The sequence below is a fragment of the Podarcis tiliguerta genome (assembly GCF_965153285.1).
Source record: "Podarcis tiliguerta genome assembly, chromosome: 12".
Lineage (NCBI taxonomy): Eukaryota > Metazoa > Chordata > Lepidosauria > Squamata > Lacertidae > Podarcis > Podarcis tiliguerta.
The window spans coordinates 14,328,515-14,346,080 of NC_139545.1; the positions used below are offsets into that span (position 1 = coordinate 14,328,515).

General features: G+C 42.8%; 2 protein-coding genes across 11 annotated transcripts in view; one reads left to right on the top strand and one right to left on the bottom strand.

The window, feature by feature from the left end:
- Positions 1 to 17,566, bottom strand: part of NEK11 (NIMA related kinase 11) — an 85,291-nt gene that overhangs the window by 13,816 nt on the left and 53,909 nt on the right. For all 6 annotated transcript variants that reach the window (XR_014503349.1, XM_083404926.1, XM_083404925.1 and 3 more), the window contains exons 13-14: positions 5,455 to 5,630; positions 3,393 to 3,453 (exon numbers count right to left, since the gene is read on the bottom strand). Coding sequence is in view for 5 of the 6 variants with exons in the window: in XM_083404926.1 (XP_083261052.1) it covers positions 3,393 to 3,453; positions 5,455 to 5,630 (237 nt within the window). In the remaining variant the exon portion in view is untranslated. The remainder of the gene's footprint in view (positions 1 to 3,392; positions 3,454 to 5,454; positions 5,631 to 17,566) is intronic.
- LOC310660469 (uncharacterized protein) overlaps positions 1 to 17,566 on the top strand; it is a 34,081-nt gene that overhangs the window by 11,150 nt on the left and 5,365 nt on the right. For 2 of the 5 annotated variants that reach the window (XM_083405267.1, XM_083405268.1), the window contains 6 exons: positions 2,879 to 2,942; positions 4,207 to 4,317; positions 6,401 to 6,539; positions 10,784 to 10,958; positions 14,953 to 15,111; positions 17,153 to 17,240. In XM_083405267.1, coding sequence (XP_083261393.1) covers positions 10,937 to 10,958; positions 14,953 to 15,111; positions 17,153 to 17,240 — 269 coding nt within the window. In that variant the 5' untranslated portion in view covers positions 2,879 to 2,942; positions 4,207 to 4,317; positions 6,401 to 6,539; positions 10,784 to 10,936. Of the gene's footprint in view, positions 1 to 1,504; positions 1,584 to 2,878; positions 2,943 to 4,206; positions 4,378 to 6,400; positions 6,540 to 10,783; positions 10,959 to 14,952; positions 15,112 to 15,204; positions 15,248 to 17,152; positions 17,241 to 17,566 lie in introns of those variants that run through there. The other 3 variants (XR_014503393.1, XM_083405269.1, XM_083405270.1) reach the window with 3 other exon arrangements.

Here is a 17,566-nt window from a genome sequence, read left to right on the forward strand (position 1 = left end):
AAGGACAGCAGTGCCTGTTGTAGATCTTTCTTCCCTCCCTGCCTTGTTCCTGATTTAGATATTCACTTAGCCCTTCTTCCCTGGCAGGGAGAGGGATGCCATTTTGTGGTTCGCTTCAGGGGCCAAAATGTCTTGGGTCACTCCTGGACATGGCAATAGCTACCCTTGTTCTAACTAGGCTATGATCCAGTGTTCAGGGAGATACACTGGCAAAAATATTTAACACATGGCTACCAAAAAACCACTCCAGTTTCTTCTCTTGGTATCACATCTTTTCTTGGTTCCTGATTATGCAGTGTCTACATTGCAGGCCTAAAGCTATAATCTCTTATTTAATTAAGTTATATAATGAAGTGGCCAATATACTCAGTTGGTGTTAAATGGCTACAAGCACCTTTTGCAGCTTTTTCATTTTGTATCCGAATGCTTTAACTCCCATGGGATTGTATGCAAATTAGTGGCAAATTGGAAATGGACACATTTCTTTTTCATTATCCAAAAAAACAACAACCCCAAAACCAATTGAAAATAAAAGAAATTGGGATTTCCATAAAAATAAAAAGCAAATTAAACCAGCATACTTAATTATTAAAGTATTGATTTATATACCCCTTAATTTCCAAGGTGGCTTCTCACTCAATTTACTTAGTTTGTTTATCTACTTGTTTAATATCTCCCTCTTGCCTACTTCCTATTCCTGATAGTTCTGGAGCCTTTGCATTTACAAAACTCCCAATTGCACACACAAAATCCCACCCTCCAAATGTGCAATGCAAATGTGTACACATCAGCTGGATCAGAAAAGAACATGCTCGGTTTAACTCCCACTTCTAAGCCTGGGCAGAAGTGGATTTGAGTTCGCTTAGACACTTAAGTAAGATCATGGCCTCCTAGCAAATAGAAGGGGAAGAAATGGAGGTAGTGAGAGATTTTACTTTCTTGGGCTCCATGATCACTGCAGATGGTGACAGAAGTCACGAAATTAAAAGACACCTGCTTCTTGGGAGAAAAGCGATGACAAACCTAAACAGCATCTTAAAAAGCAGAGACATCACCTTGCCAACAAAGGTCCGTATAGTTAAAGGTTTTCCCAGTAGTGATGTATGGAAGTGAGAGCTAGACCGTAAAGAAGGCTGATCACCAAATAATTGATGCTTTTGAATTATGGTGCTGGAGGAGACTCTTGAGAGTCCCATGGACTGCAAGAAGATCAAATCTCTCCATTCTGAAGGAAATCAGCCCTGAGTGCTCACTGGAAGGACAGATCCTGAAGCTGAGGCTCCAATACTTTGGCCACCTCATGAGAAGAGAAGACTCCCTGGAAAAGACCCTGATGTTGGGAAAGATTGAGGGCACAAGTAGAAGGGGACGACAGAGGACAAGATGGTTGGACAGTGTTCTCAAAGCTACCAGCATGAGTTTGACCAACCTGTGGGAGGCAGTGGAAGACAGGAGTGCCTGGCATGCTCTGGTCCATGGGGTCATGAAGAGTCGGATACAACTAAACAACAAGAAACTTAAGTACCATCTGAGGAGGTATTAGGGCTTTTTCTCAGTCGGAACTGAGTTCCAGCACCTCTCAGGTGGGTGCCACTGCTGTTATAAGAGAACAAAGCAGGCATTCATGGTTCCAGCACCTCTTTTTCTAGAAAAATAGCACTGGGTGGATAGCATGTTGAGAGCTAGAAAAGCCCACTCAAGGGCCATTGCTACTAAACTAGACTCATGATTTCCTCCTGCCCTTACATGTATATCCCATTTCTCTTTCATCATAGAACCGAATGTGGCATGTTTCTGTTTCCCAGAAGTCACATCTAAGCACTGATCAGCCCCAGGCCTAAGGTGCTTCTGCAAGTTGGTGGCCTCATGACGTCCGGGGAGAATTTCTGAAAGGTGGCAATTTGTCCTGGATCTTAGGCAAGTCAATTGAAAAATTGTGGGTTTTTTTGTAAAAAAAGGAAAAGCTAAACAGCTTTTGGAGGGTCCTGGTTTTTACTTTTCGAAATACGGCAACCCTACGCATGTACTTTCAGTGAGGAAATAGCTTTTTGTAGCTAATTTAGGCATCCTGTCTAGTGATATGACTGCATTGGCATGGAAGAGTGGGATTAATGTCCATGTTGGCTCCATCCCCAACCTTTATACATTCAACCAAAGTTCTAAACAATGCCTCTGTGCATACAAGTTGTACAAGTGAAGGCTGTGTTCACAGCTTTGGATACACAAGTGGAGACTGGGGACAGGTCCAACAAGCATGTTGGTTTGTTTACATGCTCCTTGGAAACCTACTGCAGATCATCTGATGCCATAGGTTTCCTATAGCTTTGTTTCATCATTGCATGTAGAAGGAGGTTCTACTCAGTATAAAAGGAGCCCTTATCTGGTATTGGTTCATAGTCCATAAACATATCTATGAGGATAAAGTGGAGCATGTGTTAATAAGGCCATTGACATCACAGCAATAATCCCTAATGGAATATAGGCAATTGCCAGCATATCTAGAGAAACTGAACCATGCAGCTTCCAGAGGGATAGCTATACCAGTTTCTTGCAGCAAAAGCAGCAACGAGATTTGCTAATCATGAGTTAAAAAATTAACACAATTATTATGGCATACGTTTTCATGGACTGCAGTCAATTTATTAAGTAAATACATTAAGTAATATGTATACAGTAATATTAGTAAAAATATACAGTGACTAAACACACAGCTAAACAACATAGGCAGGAATTTAGGAGTTAAGTCCTGCACATTTAAATCTACACTTGTTATAAACTTGTCTATGGGGAAATGTGATATATTAAAAGAGTGTGATGGATCGTATCCAATCCCAAATTAATTCCAAATGAATTGACTTTAATGTTTTTTTCTTTCAAGGCAACATATGCTAATATCCATTGGAATCAATTGAGTATGACCTTAATGTGATGAAAGATAAATGGTAAAATTTTATTTTAATCAAGTTTTTCCTACCCATGAATCCAATTATTCTTTTTTTTTAATGGTTACTTATGGTTTCTAATGTCACATTTTTAACTTTGTTGTTGTGCACCACATACTAAATATAGAAAAGCAAAAAAATAATAATAATGAAACAAATAAAAGAAATTCATAATAATACTAGTCTGAAATCAAATATTCCTTGTGATCAGTCTTCTTTCTGTTAAGCTTGCAGACTCAAAAAGATTCCAATGCTAGTTTTGGAGCTGAAGTTATTGGAAATGAGCTTTTCTTTCAAAGGAAAGACACTTTTGTGTGGTCTGTAAAGCTTGACAGAAGAAGCACCATTTGTTTTTATGGGTCTTCTGAGTGTCGTGGAGAGAAAGAAAAATCAATTCAATGTTCAGTATTGTTATCAAACTGTTCCTAAATTGAGGGCACACCATCTTACCTAGACAGCTGGTGTTTAGGATGTTCTCCATGTATCTGACCATTGCTTCAACATCACTATCCTGTAGTCGGAAGGAAAACAAAGAGACCTTGGGCTTGGGAACATCACCATATGAGCAGTATTTGTTAGAGAGAGAGAGAAATGCTAAGAGGCAAATGTTACAACCATCAGAAATCACTGTACACCACTGTTTTAAATCTTTTGCCAGTCCTGTGAGAGAGAAGGAGAATATGGTCTATGCCAACAAATTTGTTTTGAGTCCCAGTCCATTGGTACAGGGGACGCGGGTGGCGCTGTGGGTTAAATCACAGAGCCTAGAACTTGCCAATCAGAAGGTCGGTGGTTCGAATCCCTGTGATGGGGTGAGCTCCCATTGCTCGGTCCCTGCTCCTGCCAACCTAGCAGTTCGAAAGCGCGTCAAAGTGCAAGTAGATAAATTGGTACCGCTCAGGCGGGAAGGTAAACGGCATTTCCGTGCGCTGCTCTGGTTCGCCAGAAGCGGCTTAGTCATGCTGGCCACATGACCCGGAAGCTGTACGCTGGCTCCCTCGGCCAATAAAGCGAGATGAGCGCCGCAACCCCAGAGTCGGCCACGGCTGGACCTAATGGTCAGGGGTCCCTTTACCTTTTTACCATTTGTACAGAAGAACTATGCCTCCTAGATATGCACAGCGGATATTCATTCTGCTCAGCGGTTAGATAAGCATTGTTTGGCTGCTCTAGATAGTTAATATGGTCTTTCTGCACCAATATTATTTCTATGTTCACCCATAAGCCTTGCTCTGCCCTGCTGCTATTAACATTGTCTATTCAGTTCAAGGTGAAACCAGTGCTTAACATACTGTGAGGGTCAGGGGCCACCATCACAGAGGCAGATTTGAACAGATTCAGCCTCCAAAGGATGAACCAAGGGAATGAAAGAAAGGTAAGCAATCTCAAGGAAGACCAGAGACTTTTGTTTCAGCACCCTTTCACCCAATTCTGGGTAAGCAGCCACTTCTAAATTGTGATTGTATGGAGAGAAAACTTTCATCCCCGCCCCCTCCGATAGTAGCATCTAGCCTGTCTCATCACTGGTGATCATTTTTGGCCCAGGCTGCAGTGTTTTCAGTTTACAAAGCTGAAAACAAGGGTTTGTTTGATGGTGAAGAATGGAGATTTAGAAGAAGGAAAAGATCAAATACGCTGACATAAGGGAAAGGTGATGAGACTGTCTTGTTTTATTGATAAGGTGCTAGATGTGAATGTGCCAGGGTTGTATAGCTCTCGCCTGATTGTGTAGTTGCTTCATCTATTAATGACAAGAGAAATTTATGTGTGTGCACTGGGTGGAAAACTAACAGGCACAAACAGTAGAATCAAATTCTGGCAGAGGTGTCAATAAAACCACATCCATTTCTCCCCTAATTTTTCTTGTCACAGAAATGTGAACCACAAAGACATGACAAAATGTGAACCGTGAAGGCTTGACAAAATGTCACTCTGTCCCAGTCTGACTGCCAGTCCCGAATTTAACTCTGCATTGTTCAAAATTCTATTTTATATTGGATGCTTTTGGAAATACTGAATCACAGCCAATCCTGTTCAAAACACAATTAACTGCCACTCGTGATTATATAATTCCTTTACATTCTACATGGAAATCAAAGGAAAAGTTTGGCTTAGGAAGCGGGAGGGAATACAAGTTGCAGTAATAAAAGTGAGGAACCATATGTATGTTGCAGCCTACACTGAGGAGTTTTCAAAACAGTGGTACCTTGGTTTACGAACTTAATCCGTTCCGGAAGTCCGTTCTTAAACCAAAGCATTCTTAAACCAAGGCATGCTTTCCCATAGCAGCAGGGGACTCAATTTACAAATGGAACACACTCGACAGGAAGCAGAACATGTTCTGCTTCCAAGGCAAAGTTCACAAACCAAAACACCTACTTTCGGGTTTGGAGTTCTTGAATCCAAGTTGTTCATAAACTAAGCTGTTCTTAAACCAAGGTACCACTGTATGTTTACTTAGTGCCATCTTAACAGTCCATGTTCAACGGGCAGCTGAAAAGCAAGTGTATACCTGCCGATTTGTTTGACACACAGTGTGTGATGTGACCATCTCTTCAACTTCTATCTCTTCCTCCTCCTCCTCCTCCTCCTCCTCCTCCTCCCCCTCCTCCTCTTCACTTGTTTCTGAGCATGAATCGAATGCATCATTATAATACTCTTCTGCAATGACTGGATCTTCTGGGATCTCTGTAACAAAATAGAAACAATAAATGAACTTAAAATTCATTATCAAAAATTATTTAAAATATCACTTTAAAAAACCCATACAGATGAGTCAAACTCTCTAGTGAGAAATTTATAAAGTAGAAGGAGGAATAAAATTTATAAAGTAGAAGGAGGAATATATGAACTTGCACAGGGGTCTGCAACCTAAGGCTCATGGGCCACAAGTGGCTCACAGCCGTCATTTAACAGGCCCACAAGCTGCCCCTGAACTGTGCCACCCACTAGGCAAGTCCCTGCGCATTGCGCTAAACTGGCATGGCGACTTGCTTCTGCGGAGCCGGAATTCATGTCTGCACAGATGCCGGAAATCGCTCGCACGCTCGCTCGCAATCCGGTCCACAGAGGGAACTCCGCTGGAGTGAAACGGCCCAGGTGAGGTAAACCTTGCCAACCCCTCTTCTAGCAGCTGTCAAATACCCTGGAACTCTATATGAGACGGCCATCCTCTTCCACAAAGCATGCAACTTCGAGATGGATGTACATGGACATACGCCTAGCCAGCCCTATCAGCCAAATGAACGCTGGTGATCAGCGTGGTGAGATGTTACAGTCAGCTCACCCTCCTGTTGAGGAGGAATATGAGTTTTTACATCGCACGTGACCAGTGACATAAATAAAACCCCATGTGGTTGCCATGCAATCATCCTGAAATTATTTCCTTGCAGCAAGACTTTACACAGCAAAGCATGTTCTGTGCCCTGTGGTGCCTGAAGATCTGTCTTTTCTTTTAGGTATGTTTCTGACCTCTGTCTGCAATCAGACGTGGCATACCCAGCGGAGTGTTGCATTGCAGCTGCTCAGCTTAGCTGGGTGATCCACCTGCACGTAGCAAGATCACAGCAAGGATCCCTTATTCAGGGAAAATGAGCGGTAAGAGAAAGTTGCATTATTTTATTACAGCAAACAATGCATTTTTGGGGAATCATGCACTCAGCATACTCAGGCAACTGCTAAGGGTCCATGAGTGCTCTTGCCTTCACTTGATTGGGTCCATCTTCTCTCTCCCCCCCTGCATTTCCTAGCTTAGTTTTGATTTAGCAGCAGGTGGCTACTAGGCAGTGGTGGGGCTTCAAGCTCCGGCGGGGGTGGAGAGCAGGTGGGGGCGTGGCTGGCACACATCCCGGGGGCATGTACGGTGCCTGCAGGGGCGTGGTGCCCAGCACAGGGGGAGCAGCCGCGCTGGCATCCCACCGGGATCATGCCGCCAGGGGCGGTGCGCTCCCCCTGCACACCTGTTCCTCCAGTGCTAGGTAAAGGTAAAGGGACCCCTGACCATTAGGTCCAGTCGTGGCTGACTCTGAGGTTGCGGCGCTCATCTTGCTTTATTGGCCGAGGGAGCCGGTGTACAGCTTCCAGGTCATGTGGCCAGCATGACTAAGCCGCTTCTGGAGAACCAGAGCAGCGCACGGAAACGCCGTTTACCTTCCCGCCAGAGTGGTACCTATTTATCTACTTGCACTTTGATGTGCTTTTGAACTGCTAGGTTGACAGGAGCAGGGAACGGGAGCTCATCCCGTCGCGGGGATTCGAACCGCCGACCTTCTGATTGGCAAGTCCTAGGCTCTGTGGTTTAGCCCACAGCGCCACCCGCGTCTCTCCTCCAGTGCTACTAGGTGGTTAAATGACACCCACCCTTTAAATTCCCCACGTTGTCCTACAACAACACCGTGTTTCCATATTGTGGGAGGTTGTAAATGGGGGGGGGCAGGGGGGCTCACAGTGGTAAATCTGCAGAAGAATTCTGAAGTTACTGGTCCTTTGCTTGGACAGCCCATTCAAATCTAGAAGCACTCCTGATTGGAACTGCAATGGGGAAACTCAAAGAGTCCTCCTTAACATTAACTTAATGATAAAAGTGTTGTTCTCATGAAGAAACAATAGTAAATGTACCTAGCACATAATGAATACTGAGGTTTCTGCCCAACACTTTATAGGCTGATTCATTCTGCAAGAATTGAAACTCTGCAGAAAAAGCAATGAAAAATGAAACCTCCAAACGTGGGCTTGCCAAGTTTCCAGCTGCCTTTCCTAGGTAGCATCATCTTTTATATCTACTGCAGTTTCCCCTTCGTGAGATAAACAGTCGTTGAAAAATAGTTTTAATTTGCTCCATTCCCGGAGCTCATTAATTAGTGCATTAATGCAGCATTCTAAATTTCGCCTGCATTTATGCGGCACTGAGTGACATTGCAATCGTAAGCATGCTTACTCAGAAGTAGGACCTGCTGGGCCTTACTCCCTAGCTAGTGTGTTCAGGATTGCAGCCTCAGTTCATTTATTTTAAAGAAACAAAGCACAATGGAATAAGGTGACCACATGAGGACAGAGTTTTGCTACAAGTTAGCAAGTTAATAATGGACAGAAAAGGGAAGAACAATATTTTTCTTGCTTTTTTTTTTTTTTTTTTTTTTGCATTTACAGGTTCTCTGTTTGTATTCTGTTTCCTTGAATAAAGGGTCAACTTTACTGAGTTTCTGTGCGGACTTGCAGCTGAACCAGCCCTGACATGTGCTGATGGTGCCGTAACATACACATAATTGCATTCATCTCTGGGAATTATGGTATGTTTTCACCTGTCTTGCACCTACCAGCCGTGGTAGTGCACAACCTGAAATTCAAACCCAAAAGAAACACCCCTTTGGACAAGAAAGGACTTTAGAGCTGGATGATGGGAGCTTATAATTTCACAAAACCTAAGAATGAAACAATGAAGATGTTCACCAGACAAAAGGGTGCTTCGTCAAGTAATGTAGTTACACAGTTCACAGTAATTTAAGTTTACTTGCGTTTAAGCATGAATGAGGTTAACATTACATGACAGCTGGCTTCATAGTTCGTGTAGTCTCATAGCAATCAATGAGTGGTCTAACAACTGTAAGAGATTGACATGAATAAATCCTGAATATGTGCCCAAACTGCTGTCTTAGGACACAATGCCTGCTGAATAGTGACAGGGCATATTTCAGATTCCAAGCCAAATAAGAACTTCTGGGAGAAATTACTCTTGATTCGGAATACTGTATACCTGAGCATTATGACCAGGACAAATATACTAACAAATCAGATAATTACAAACTTCAGCAATTTCAATATTCAAAATGTAATTGTTACCATCTCTGGACATATCTTTAAATCACCTAAAAATCAAGGTTTATGAGTTGCTCCAGCTACTAATGAAGTAATGAGGCCATGCCCATGCCATTTATGCAGCAGTCTGCCACTTATTTTGGGGTCAAACATTCAGCTGTGTCTGTGAATTGGCAAAATCAACAAATTATAAGAAAGCTAATTGCCAATAAAGAATAAATTATGCCACAACGTGCACACTTATCCCTATTGTGTTCATCCCATTATTTGTTTCAGTAACACAAAGATTTATGATTAAAGTCTCTAGGTAAAGCTAAGAAAATGTGATCAAGTAGTGTCACCCTGGGGAAGTATTATTAATTTCCTTATCTATTATAGCTTTCCAAAGCAGAAGTAAACAAGTTATGAGTGCTGCTTTTCCTAAAACAATAAGAGAGGCACATAAGAAATAGAGCAGAAGACTACATATATAAGTTTTTTATCTTCAGAAGTGCTTAAGGGGGAAGGAAAGAGAACATTCTAAAGAGAATAATGAAGGCAAAGGGCACTTGGCGATCACCTGTGTAAATGTTCTTTTATGCATGGCACAACAGTTACTTGAAAAGTTGCCCTCTAAGAAGCACAGGATCCAGCAGCTACCTAGCAAAAGCTGTGCATGCATACCCTTAAAAACCAACTTGAACATAAGCGTAAAGGTAAAGGGACCCCTGACCGTTAGGTCCAGTCACGGATGACTCTGTGGTTGCAGTGCTCATCTTGCTTTACTGGCTGAGGGAGCCGGCGTTTGTCTGCAGACAGCTTTTGGGCATGACTAAGCCGCTTCTGGTGAACCAGAGCAGCGCATGGAAATGCCGTTTACCTTCCCGCCGGAGCAGTACCTATTTATCTACTTGCACTTTGACGTGCTTTCGAACTGCTAGGTTGGCAGGAGCAGAGACCAAGCAACGGGAGCTCACCCCGTTGCGGGGATTCGAACCGCCGACCTTCTGATCGGCAAGCCCTAGGCTCTGTGGTTTAGACCACAGCACCACCTGTACATAAGCGTAGGCTTTCTAAATCCTATGCTTACTTTGGGGATCCTATGCTTACTTTGTTCTTCAAACAGACAAAGGAAATGGCAGGATTCTGACTGCTAATTGTTGTAATGAGAATGATTTTGAAGAGTTGCTTGCCCACCCATAACTCGCCACACAGTTCTTTTGGATTGGGTTGAAATGGGAATAACAGACTATTTGAATAACAGACTTCTGGAAGGGTAGCAATGTTGGTCTGATGCAGCAAAATAGAAGTGTCTTGTGACATTTAAGTTTGGCTTACCATACCATGCAAATCAGGCCTATTTGTTTTGTTCAATACCTACTATTCTAGTTACTGGTGAAGGCTACTACTCCTAATTTTCAGACATAAAATGATTTCAGATGTCTTAAGACCATTTCCCAGAAATCAAATAAATTGATAAATAATGAAATTGTGGCTAGGAATGCACCGTTAGTATATTTATAATAACATATGATAATGCAGTTAACAGAGTCTTGATTGTTTCCTTATGTCTGCCTCCAAATGCATTTATTCAGAAGGGAATCCGTATAAATGAGCAACAATCCTTCCTTTCAAATTGAATATACTGAGTTTCTAGTCTTAAAAATGATGCTACTCTGCAATATTACCAAGGAAATGTTACATGAGATGCTTTGAATGGACTGTGCAAAGGCTACCCGCTAATAATTACACTAATGAGAAGTCATTTGTCTTCTTTCAGTTAAGAGTTCCTGGAAGAGTCGCCATGAATAGGAGTGTTGTACCTGGATAAACAGAATCTAGACAGCATTTGCTGAATTGTACAGTGAATGAGTTCAAATTAGAGAATGGAATTCATTCAATGCATGTCATGTTCATGCTCATTACGAGTTTTGCAACCCCTCCGACCGAAGCAGTGGGACAGTTTTCAAAATCTGGCACCAAGTATGTGAAATGCTGTCTGCATGTTGACTTTTAAACTGAATGATGTCTTTCTGAATTGTTTACAGATGACATACGTTAGGCATCACTAACGAATGTGATGTTCTTCTAAATATTGATCTAACCAAACCTGGTGACCTTCAATATCAATGGGAGGAAAGCTCAGCAATTCCCAATGATGGCACCGTCACGGCAGCTGGAGGCATAATCCAAACTTCAGAATGCAGCCCACCAAAAGGAGAGGTAATTAGAGGAAAGGCGAGTCAGGGACAGGACCATGGACACTAACCCTATGCGGCTGAGGACACCTCGGACTCCCCCCCCCCCCGAAGTATGTGAGGACAGGGCTGAGCCCCCCCCCCCAATCTTGGGGAGCCTCACAGCCTCCTCTCAACATGTGTGACATCACATGTGTGTCACACATGTGACCCACCCACACACATGATGAGCCCTCCCAGTGTCGGGCAAAACTCAGTGCCCCTGGACAGGAGCAAGAAAATGAGACAGGCAGATTAGATGACAAATAGCTGAGCAGCTTCTTGATCTTCACTTGGAACAGCAAAAGAAGACTCAGAGAATTTGGAAAAGGTGAAGTATTATTACTATGGGAGGGGGGGAGATTCAATCAGTTCATATTTAAAGGTAAACCCTACCTCAGAGCTTTCCAAACTTTTCATGTTGGTGACCCCCTTTTTAGACATGCATCATTTTATGACACAGTAACTCAGTTTTACTAGCAAGTCAAAAGTTAAGCTAACCTCTTTCCTGCCCTGGGAGGAACGCAGGGAGCATTCATGCGACACACCTACACACTGCATCTGACACACAGTGTCATGACACACTGTTTGGAAAGCTCTGCCCTACCTAATTAACACTTCCTGAAACAATGCATGAACTGAAACACATCCATCCTTTGAAATCCCCACGATTCCAAATCTTGCATAGTTCTCCAGACAAATAATGTGTATGAAACTGCATTTATAAGGAGAGAGTAGGCATAAAAATGTGTACATTAGTGAAAACAGCAACATACCAAATGCATTATACTGGGGGAAATTGCTTTGCAAAATTGTGTATCTTAGGCAAACTATATTTCAATGAGAAATTTGCACTACAATGCTGACGAGTATTCATGAGAACTTTTTTTTAAAATTGCAAACTGATGTGGAAATGTGGAAAACTGCACTTATAGACTGGGAAACTGAACTTAAAGAGTGGCAAATGAGAAATTGAGAGAAATCAGACATCAATTCAGATTTGCCCATGGACGCGGGTGGCGCTGTGGTCTAAACCACAGAGCCTAGGGCTTGCCAATCAGAAGGTCGGTGATTCAAATCCCCATGACAGGGTGAGCTCCCATTGCTCAGTCCCTGCTCCTGCCCACCTAGCAGTTCGAAAGCACATCAAAGTGCAAGTAGATAAATAGGTACCGCTCTGGCAGGAAGGTAAACGGCGTTTCCGTGCGCTGCTCTGGTTCACCAGAAGCGGCTTTGTCATGCCCGGAAGCTGTCTGCAGACAAACGCCGGCACCCTCGGCCAGTAAAGCGAAATGAGCGCCGCAACCCCAGAGTCGTCCACGACTGGACTTAACGGTCAGGGGTCCCTTTACCTTTATGGACTACTAAGTGAACAACTGTCATGTTGGTGCTGCAGACAGGTCCCAGAGAGATGATAGCTTTTTCAGAAGTTTAAGATCTGAAAGCTCATGGTGTGTTCCCTCATTCCACTGCTGCTTCTAGCAAACTGGTTTTACAGGCAGTTTAGAAATGGGCAACATTTGTCTTCAGTGGCAAGAGGGGAGCCAAGGAATCATGTATATATATCATGCGAAGCAGCACCTCTTTCCGACTTCCAACTATCTTCAAAACCTTTGTCTGTCTTCTATGTTTTGCAACTTCTCCCAAGAATGGTAGACAGATATGGTCTTGGAATACCAGTAGTACCATTTTATGACTAGTTATCTGAATGGGAAAGGAAGTAAGAAACTGAATCATTTGCACAAAGATCAACTGTGCTGGAATGTTTTTCCTGCACCTGCTTTCATGGGAATGATTTTTCAAAAGCACTATCATGAAAATGAATGAAGAGGGCCATGGGGCTTGGCTGCTCTAGTTTAAATAAATATGAATATCGGTTTCACCAATCATCAGTGTCAGAAGTTAAGCACAGTCAATCAGCAAATGTTTTAGAAAAAATTACAATAAGAGCTTCTGAAAACAATGTTTTTGTTACCAAGCTTTTGCACTCCATTCTTCACAGACTAACTGTATTAGCAATCTCTCAATAGAGTATTGCAGGTCAAAGGGAGAAGTAGCAGTAAAGTGTATATTAAACAATTTCATCTCATAGTTTCTCATCCTTGGAATTATGAGAAACTGCCTTTACCTGAATTACTGGCTGATCTACAGGAATAAAAGTTGATAACAGCACAATCGCATGCTTGCCCTACACAGACCTACTGCGTTCCTGCTGCGGCTTCCTTCCAGGTGATTGTATAACTGTTTATATTTCTATAAACTCACTTTTGACCTCTGTGCAACATTTATAGTAAACCTGGACTTTCAAACAGCAGGGTTCAGGTTATATAATTTTGACTGGATAGATAATTCGAAATAACCTTATTGAAGGTTGATTTGGGTCTGTGTGGAGGTGAGGTGTGCATTAAGCAAAGAATCTGTTTGGGGACGATTTGGGTGGGAATCAGTTAAAGTGTGGTTTATGCTGATTTGTGGTTGCTGGATATCAAGTGTGGACAGCACTATACTGTAATTGACAAGGGGTTTAGGTGCATATGACATGAACTGGATGGGATGGAGAAGGAGAATGTGGGTATGATGGGGGGGGCAGAAGTAATTCTGAATGCTGGAGAACACTTATTTTGGCTTTAACATGTAGATAAGCAAAAGCTTTTAGCAACGAATTGTAGGTAGGGCAGAGAGTCCCATCTACATACAGTGTAGTGAACCCAGAAAATCCCTGACAGCAAGAACCAGGGTTTTCCCCTGCTGGGCAAAATTTGCATATAATTATCTAATTAACAATATGCAAAATTATTTAAATTAGTTTTCTGTACCCATAACCTTTTAAATACCTAGCAAAATGCCCCGGCTGAGCTGAAACTTTTTTGACTGAAATCCACAGTGAAACATTCATACAAAATTAGCATTGGAAATATGGAAATGATATATGCAATTATTGTAATGTGCTTGGCTATTTTGGTCTTATAATAAACTCAGAGGCTTGTCAGATGCAACATATTGCAATGTATTTATTAAGGAAATGAATTTTGAATGTTGTAACCGGTAGAGTATAAAGCAATAACAGAAGAGAAAAGTGGGATGAGAGTTTAAGGTACTAAAGCTCAGTGACTGACAAAGGGGAGAGATGAAACTTCTTTAAAAGTTGAAAAGAAATGAGATGAAATGAGAAAACAATGATCTGGCAAAGAACCTGGCACAATTCCTAAAAGCTTGTGAAAGGAAGCAAGTATATTTATGCAGTGCTGAAATGGTGAGGGGGGAGGTGGGCGATGCCCTTAATGAAATCCACAAGCCGAATCCCCAACTCACCTCAATTTTAGAATCATGGGTGCCTTGAAGCCTTCTAATAACTGCAGGTAATGTGACTGACCACAAAAGATATGAGTCATGCCCCCTCTGTTCTCACTATAGTTTGAACATTGCATTTATGTAAATATCTGCAAGCATGGGTAAATTTTGCAGATATCTTGCAGACTCTGGTCCGCCACAGACTTGCCCCCATGGGGATTTCTGGCCCTGCTCACTTTGTACTTTCCCGTGTGTGATCTTTTGGCAGAAGACCGTTCTGCCAAAAGACCTTATCCAATGGGAATAAACACCTTAGTCCAGCACATGAACTTGTGGGATTTCCTCTAGTATAAACCACAGAAAATAGGGGACTCATTCCTTCACTGACCACATGAGAGATGGGAGAGACAGCGGGATCAGGTTATCTGGGCCCGTCAGACCATGGATATAGGGCATGGCTCCGCCTTAGGGCAAGTCACTGTGGGGTCTCAAATTTCATTGGCACCCTGTGTGATGCCAAAATTTGGCAAGCCTCCCATCATCACTTGCCTTCCATTCTACATTTTAGTTGTAGCACCCCTGAGGCCCGGTGTGGCCAAACTGGAAAGGAACAAGGTCACCAATCTCACAAAGTGACACAGAACAAACACTGGAAACGCTACAGATGAGTTTTGTTTTGTTTTTTTCAGAGAAGAAAGACCCAGCTGTCACCGACAGCACGCAGGGTTGGTCTGGAAAAAGGGATGACTTCTCCCCCTGGAAAGAAGGCCGAAGACTTCAGAGGACATGGCCTGATCCTTGCAGAAAGAGGCATCATCCCTATCAGGAATGCCCTCCAGCAGAATCTGGTAAATAAAGATTATACAGGGACTATCTGTATTTGCATGCACAGCTCATAAATATATTTTTAATTGCCCCTCTCGTTTACAATGTCTTTTCAGCTGTGAAATTGATATGAATATAAACCAGCCCATTGCGCAAAATGTAAGAGTACATAGTTTTATATTTTCATCGCAAAATCCACTTCCCCCCACTGAGTCATTGTGTTGAAAAACTGAAGTGATTAGATACTGTCTGATTAGTCCAGAACGTCAACCTAGCAGATTATTTCATTTTAAGTTATTACTACCAGCAGAGCAGCACATAATCAAGTGCAATGCTAATATAGTCCCCTCCATATCTACTAACCCCCCTCCCCAATAATTTCAGTTTCATCCTCCTAAAGATACAGATTCAATGTCAAAAGAAATAGAGCCTCCACTACGCTACTTTTATGAAAGAGGCACTATAAGTACTGGGCGGCAGGCTGCATTTGTTCTAGATGTCCTTGTAGTTGCAAAGAGAAAACCTATGTGCAAACAGCTGCTCACGCACAGGCTTTTTCTTAGCAGACTGCCACACTAATGTAGGATCCTGCACATAGAAAGGGTAGCAATTATTTTGTTTATTTACTGCATTTTATTAGCTGCCCAATAACTAACATTCTCTGGGTAGCGTTCAACATACAAGAAAAGCAAATTAAAACCATAAAATATGGAAACATTCTAAAAGCAGCATTAAAACAATCCATAAAAGGCAGATGTTTTTACTGCCAGGGAAGGAGAGAGGCACTTGTGGGATTTTCTGCCTCAAGTTCCAAAATAAGTTGACCGGCCTCTTGGCACTATTGTGAATGGATGCTATGAGTGCCTGGAGGCGGTTGGAAGATGGATGGTGGCTAACAGATTAAGGTTGAATCCTGACAAGACAGTACTGTTTTGGGGGGACAGTGGGCGGGCGGGTGTGGGGGACTCCCTTGTCCTGAATAGGGTAACTGTGCCCCTGGAGGACCAGGTGCGCAGCCTGGGAGTCATTTTGGACTCACAGCTGTCCATGGAGGTGCAGGTTAATTCTGTGTCCAGGGTGGCTGTCTACCAGCTCCACCTGGTACGCAGGCTGAGACCCTATCTGCCTGCAGACCGTCTTGCCAGAGTGGTGCATGCTCTGGTTATCTCCCGCTTGGACTACTGCAATGCGCTCTATGTGGGGCTACCTTTGAAGGTGACCCGGAAACTGCAATTAATCCAGAATGCGGCAGCTAGACTGGTGACTGACCACATAACACCGGTCCTGAGAGATCTGCATTGGCTCTCAGTACATTTCCGAGCAGAATTCAAAGTGTTGTTGCTGACCTTTAAAGCCCTAAACGGCCTCAGCCCAGGAAACCTGAAGGAGTGTCTCCACCCCCATCGTTCAGCCCGGACACTGAGGTCCAGCACCGAGGGCCTTCTGGCGGTTCCCTCATTGCGAGAATTGAGGTTACAGGGAACCAGACACAGGGCCTTCTTGGTAGTGGCGCCTGCCCTGTGGAACGCCCTCCCACCAGATGTCAAGGAAATAAGCAGCTATCTTATCTTTCAAAGACATCTGAAGGCAGCCCTGTTTAGGGAAGTTTTTAATATTTAATGCTGTATTGTTTTTAACACTTGATTGGAAGCCGCCCAGAGTGGCTGGGGAAACTGAGCCGGATGGGAGGGGTATAAATAAATTATTATTATTATTATTATTATTATTATTATTATTATTATTATTATTATTACTACTACTACTACTACTACTACTACTATGTGCTGCCCCACCTCAGGCAGCAAAACACATTCAGGCCAGCCAGTTTCAAACAGTTACCTCACAGTGAACAGCTAAGGGCCTTATTTCAGACATTTCTAGACACCTCAAGGTTTTCCTCGCCCCCAAAATGGGTCCTTCCCTGAGCACGGTGGCCACTGCTGAAAGAAAACCAGCCATGCTTTGTCATAACTAACTTCATGCTCTCTCATGCCCGAGTTTTGTCAATGCATCCGCGAAGGATGCTTCCAGAGAACTAAAAGCTCATTTTGCTTTCTTTTTAAGTGAGTTCCGAACTCTTTGCTGAGCCAGGATGCTGCCTTTCTGCACAAAGCTACCGGAGAAAAACGGAAAGAAATGACAGCATGTCAAGGTGAGCTGGCAGTCGCAAAGCAGTCTTGCTTAGCAATAGATAGCTGAGCAGCTGGATTCTGCAGTCATGCTTTGCCTCAGTTTCAGTCTCAGGAGCCTCAGATTGTTCAGCAGTTCTCTCCCTTCTTATGTGAAAAGAATAAATCTCCATAATTATTCTGAGTGGTGCAGTAAGGAATGAAACCATCCACAGCTAATATAAACCTGCTTCTTCATTTTTTAAATATTCAGATTTTCCATAAGCATATATTAATCTTGTGAATGAACTTTATTGCACATAACCAAAGGCCTTTGCAAAAAAAATAAAATCTCTCATCTTCTCCATAT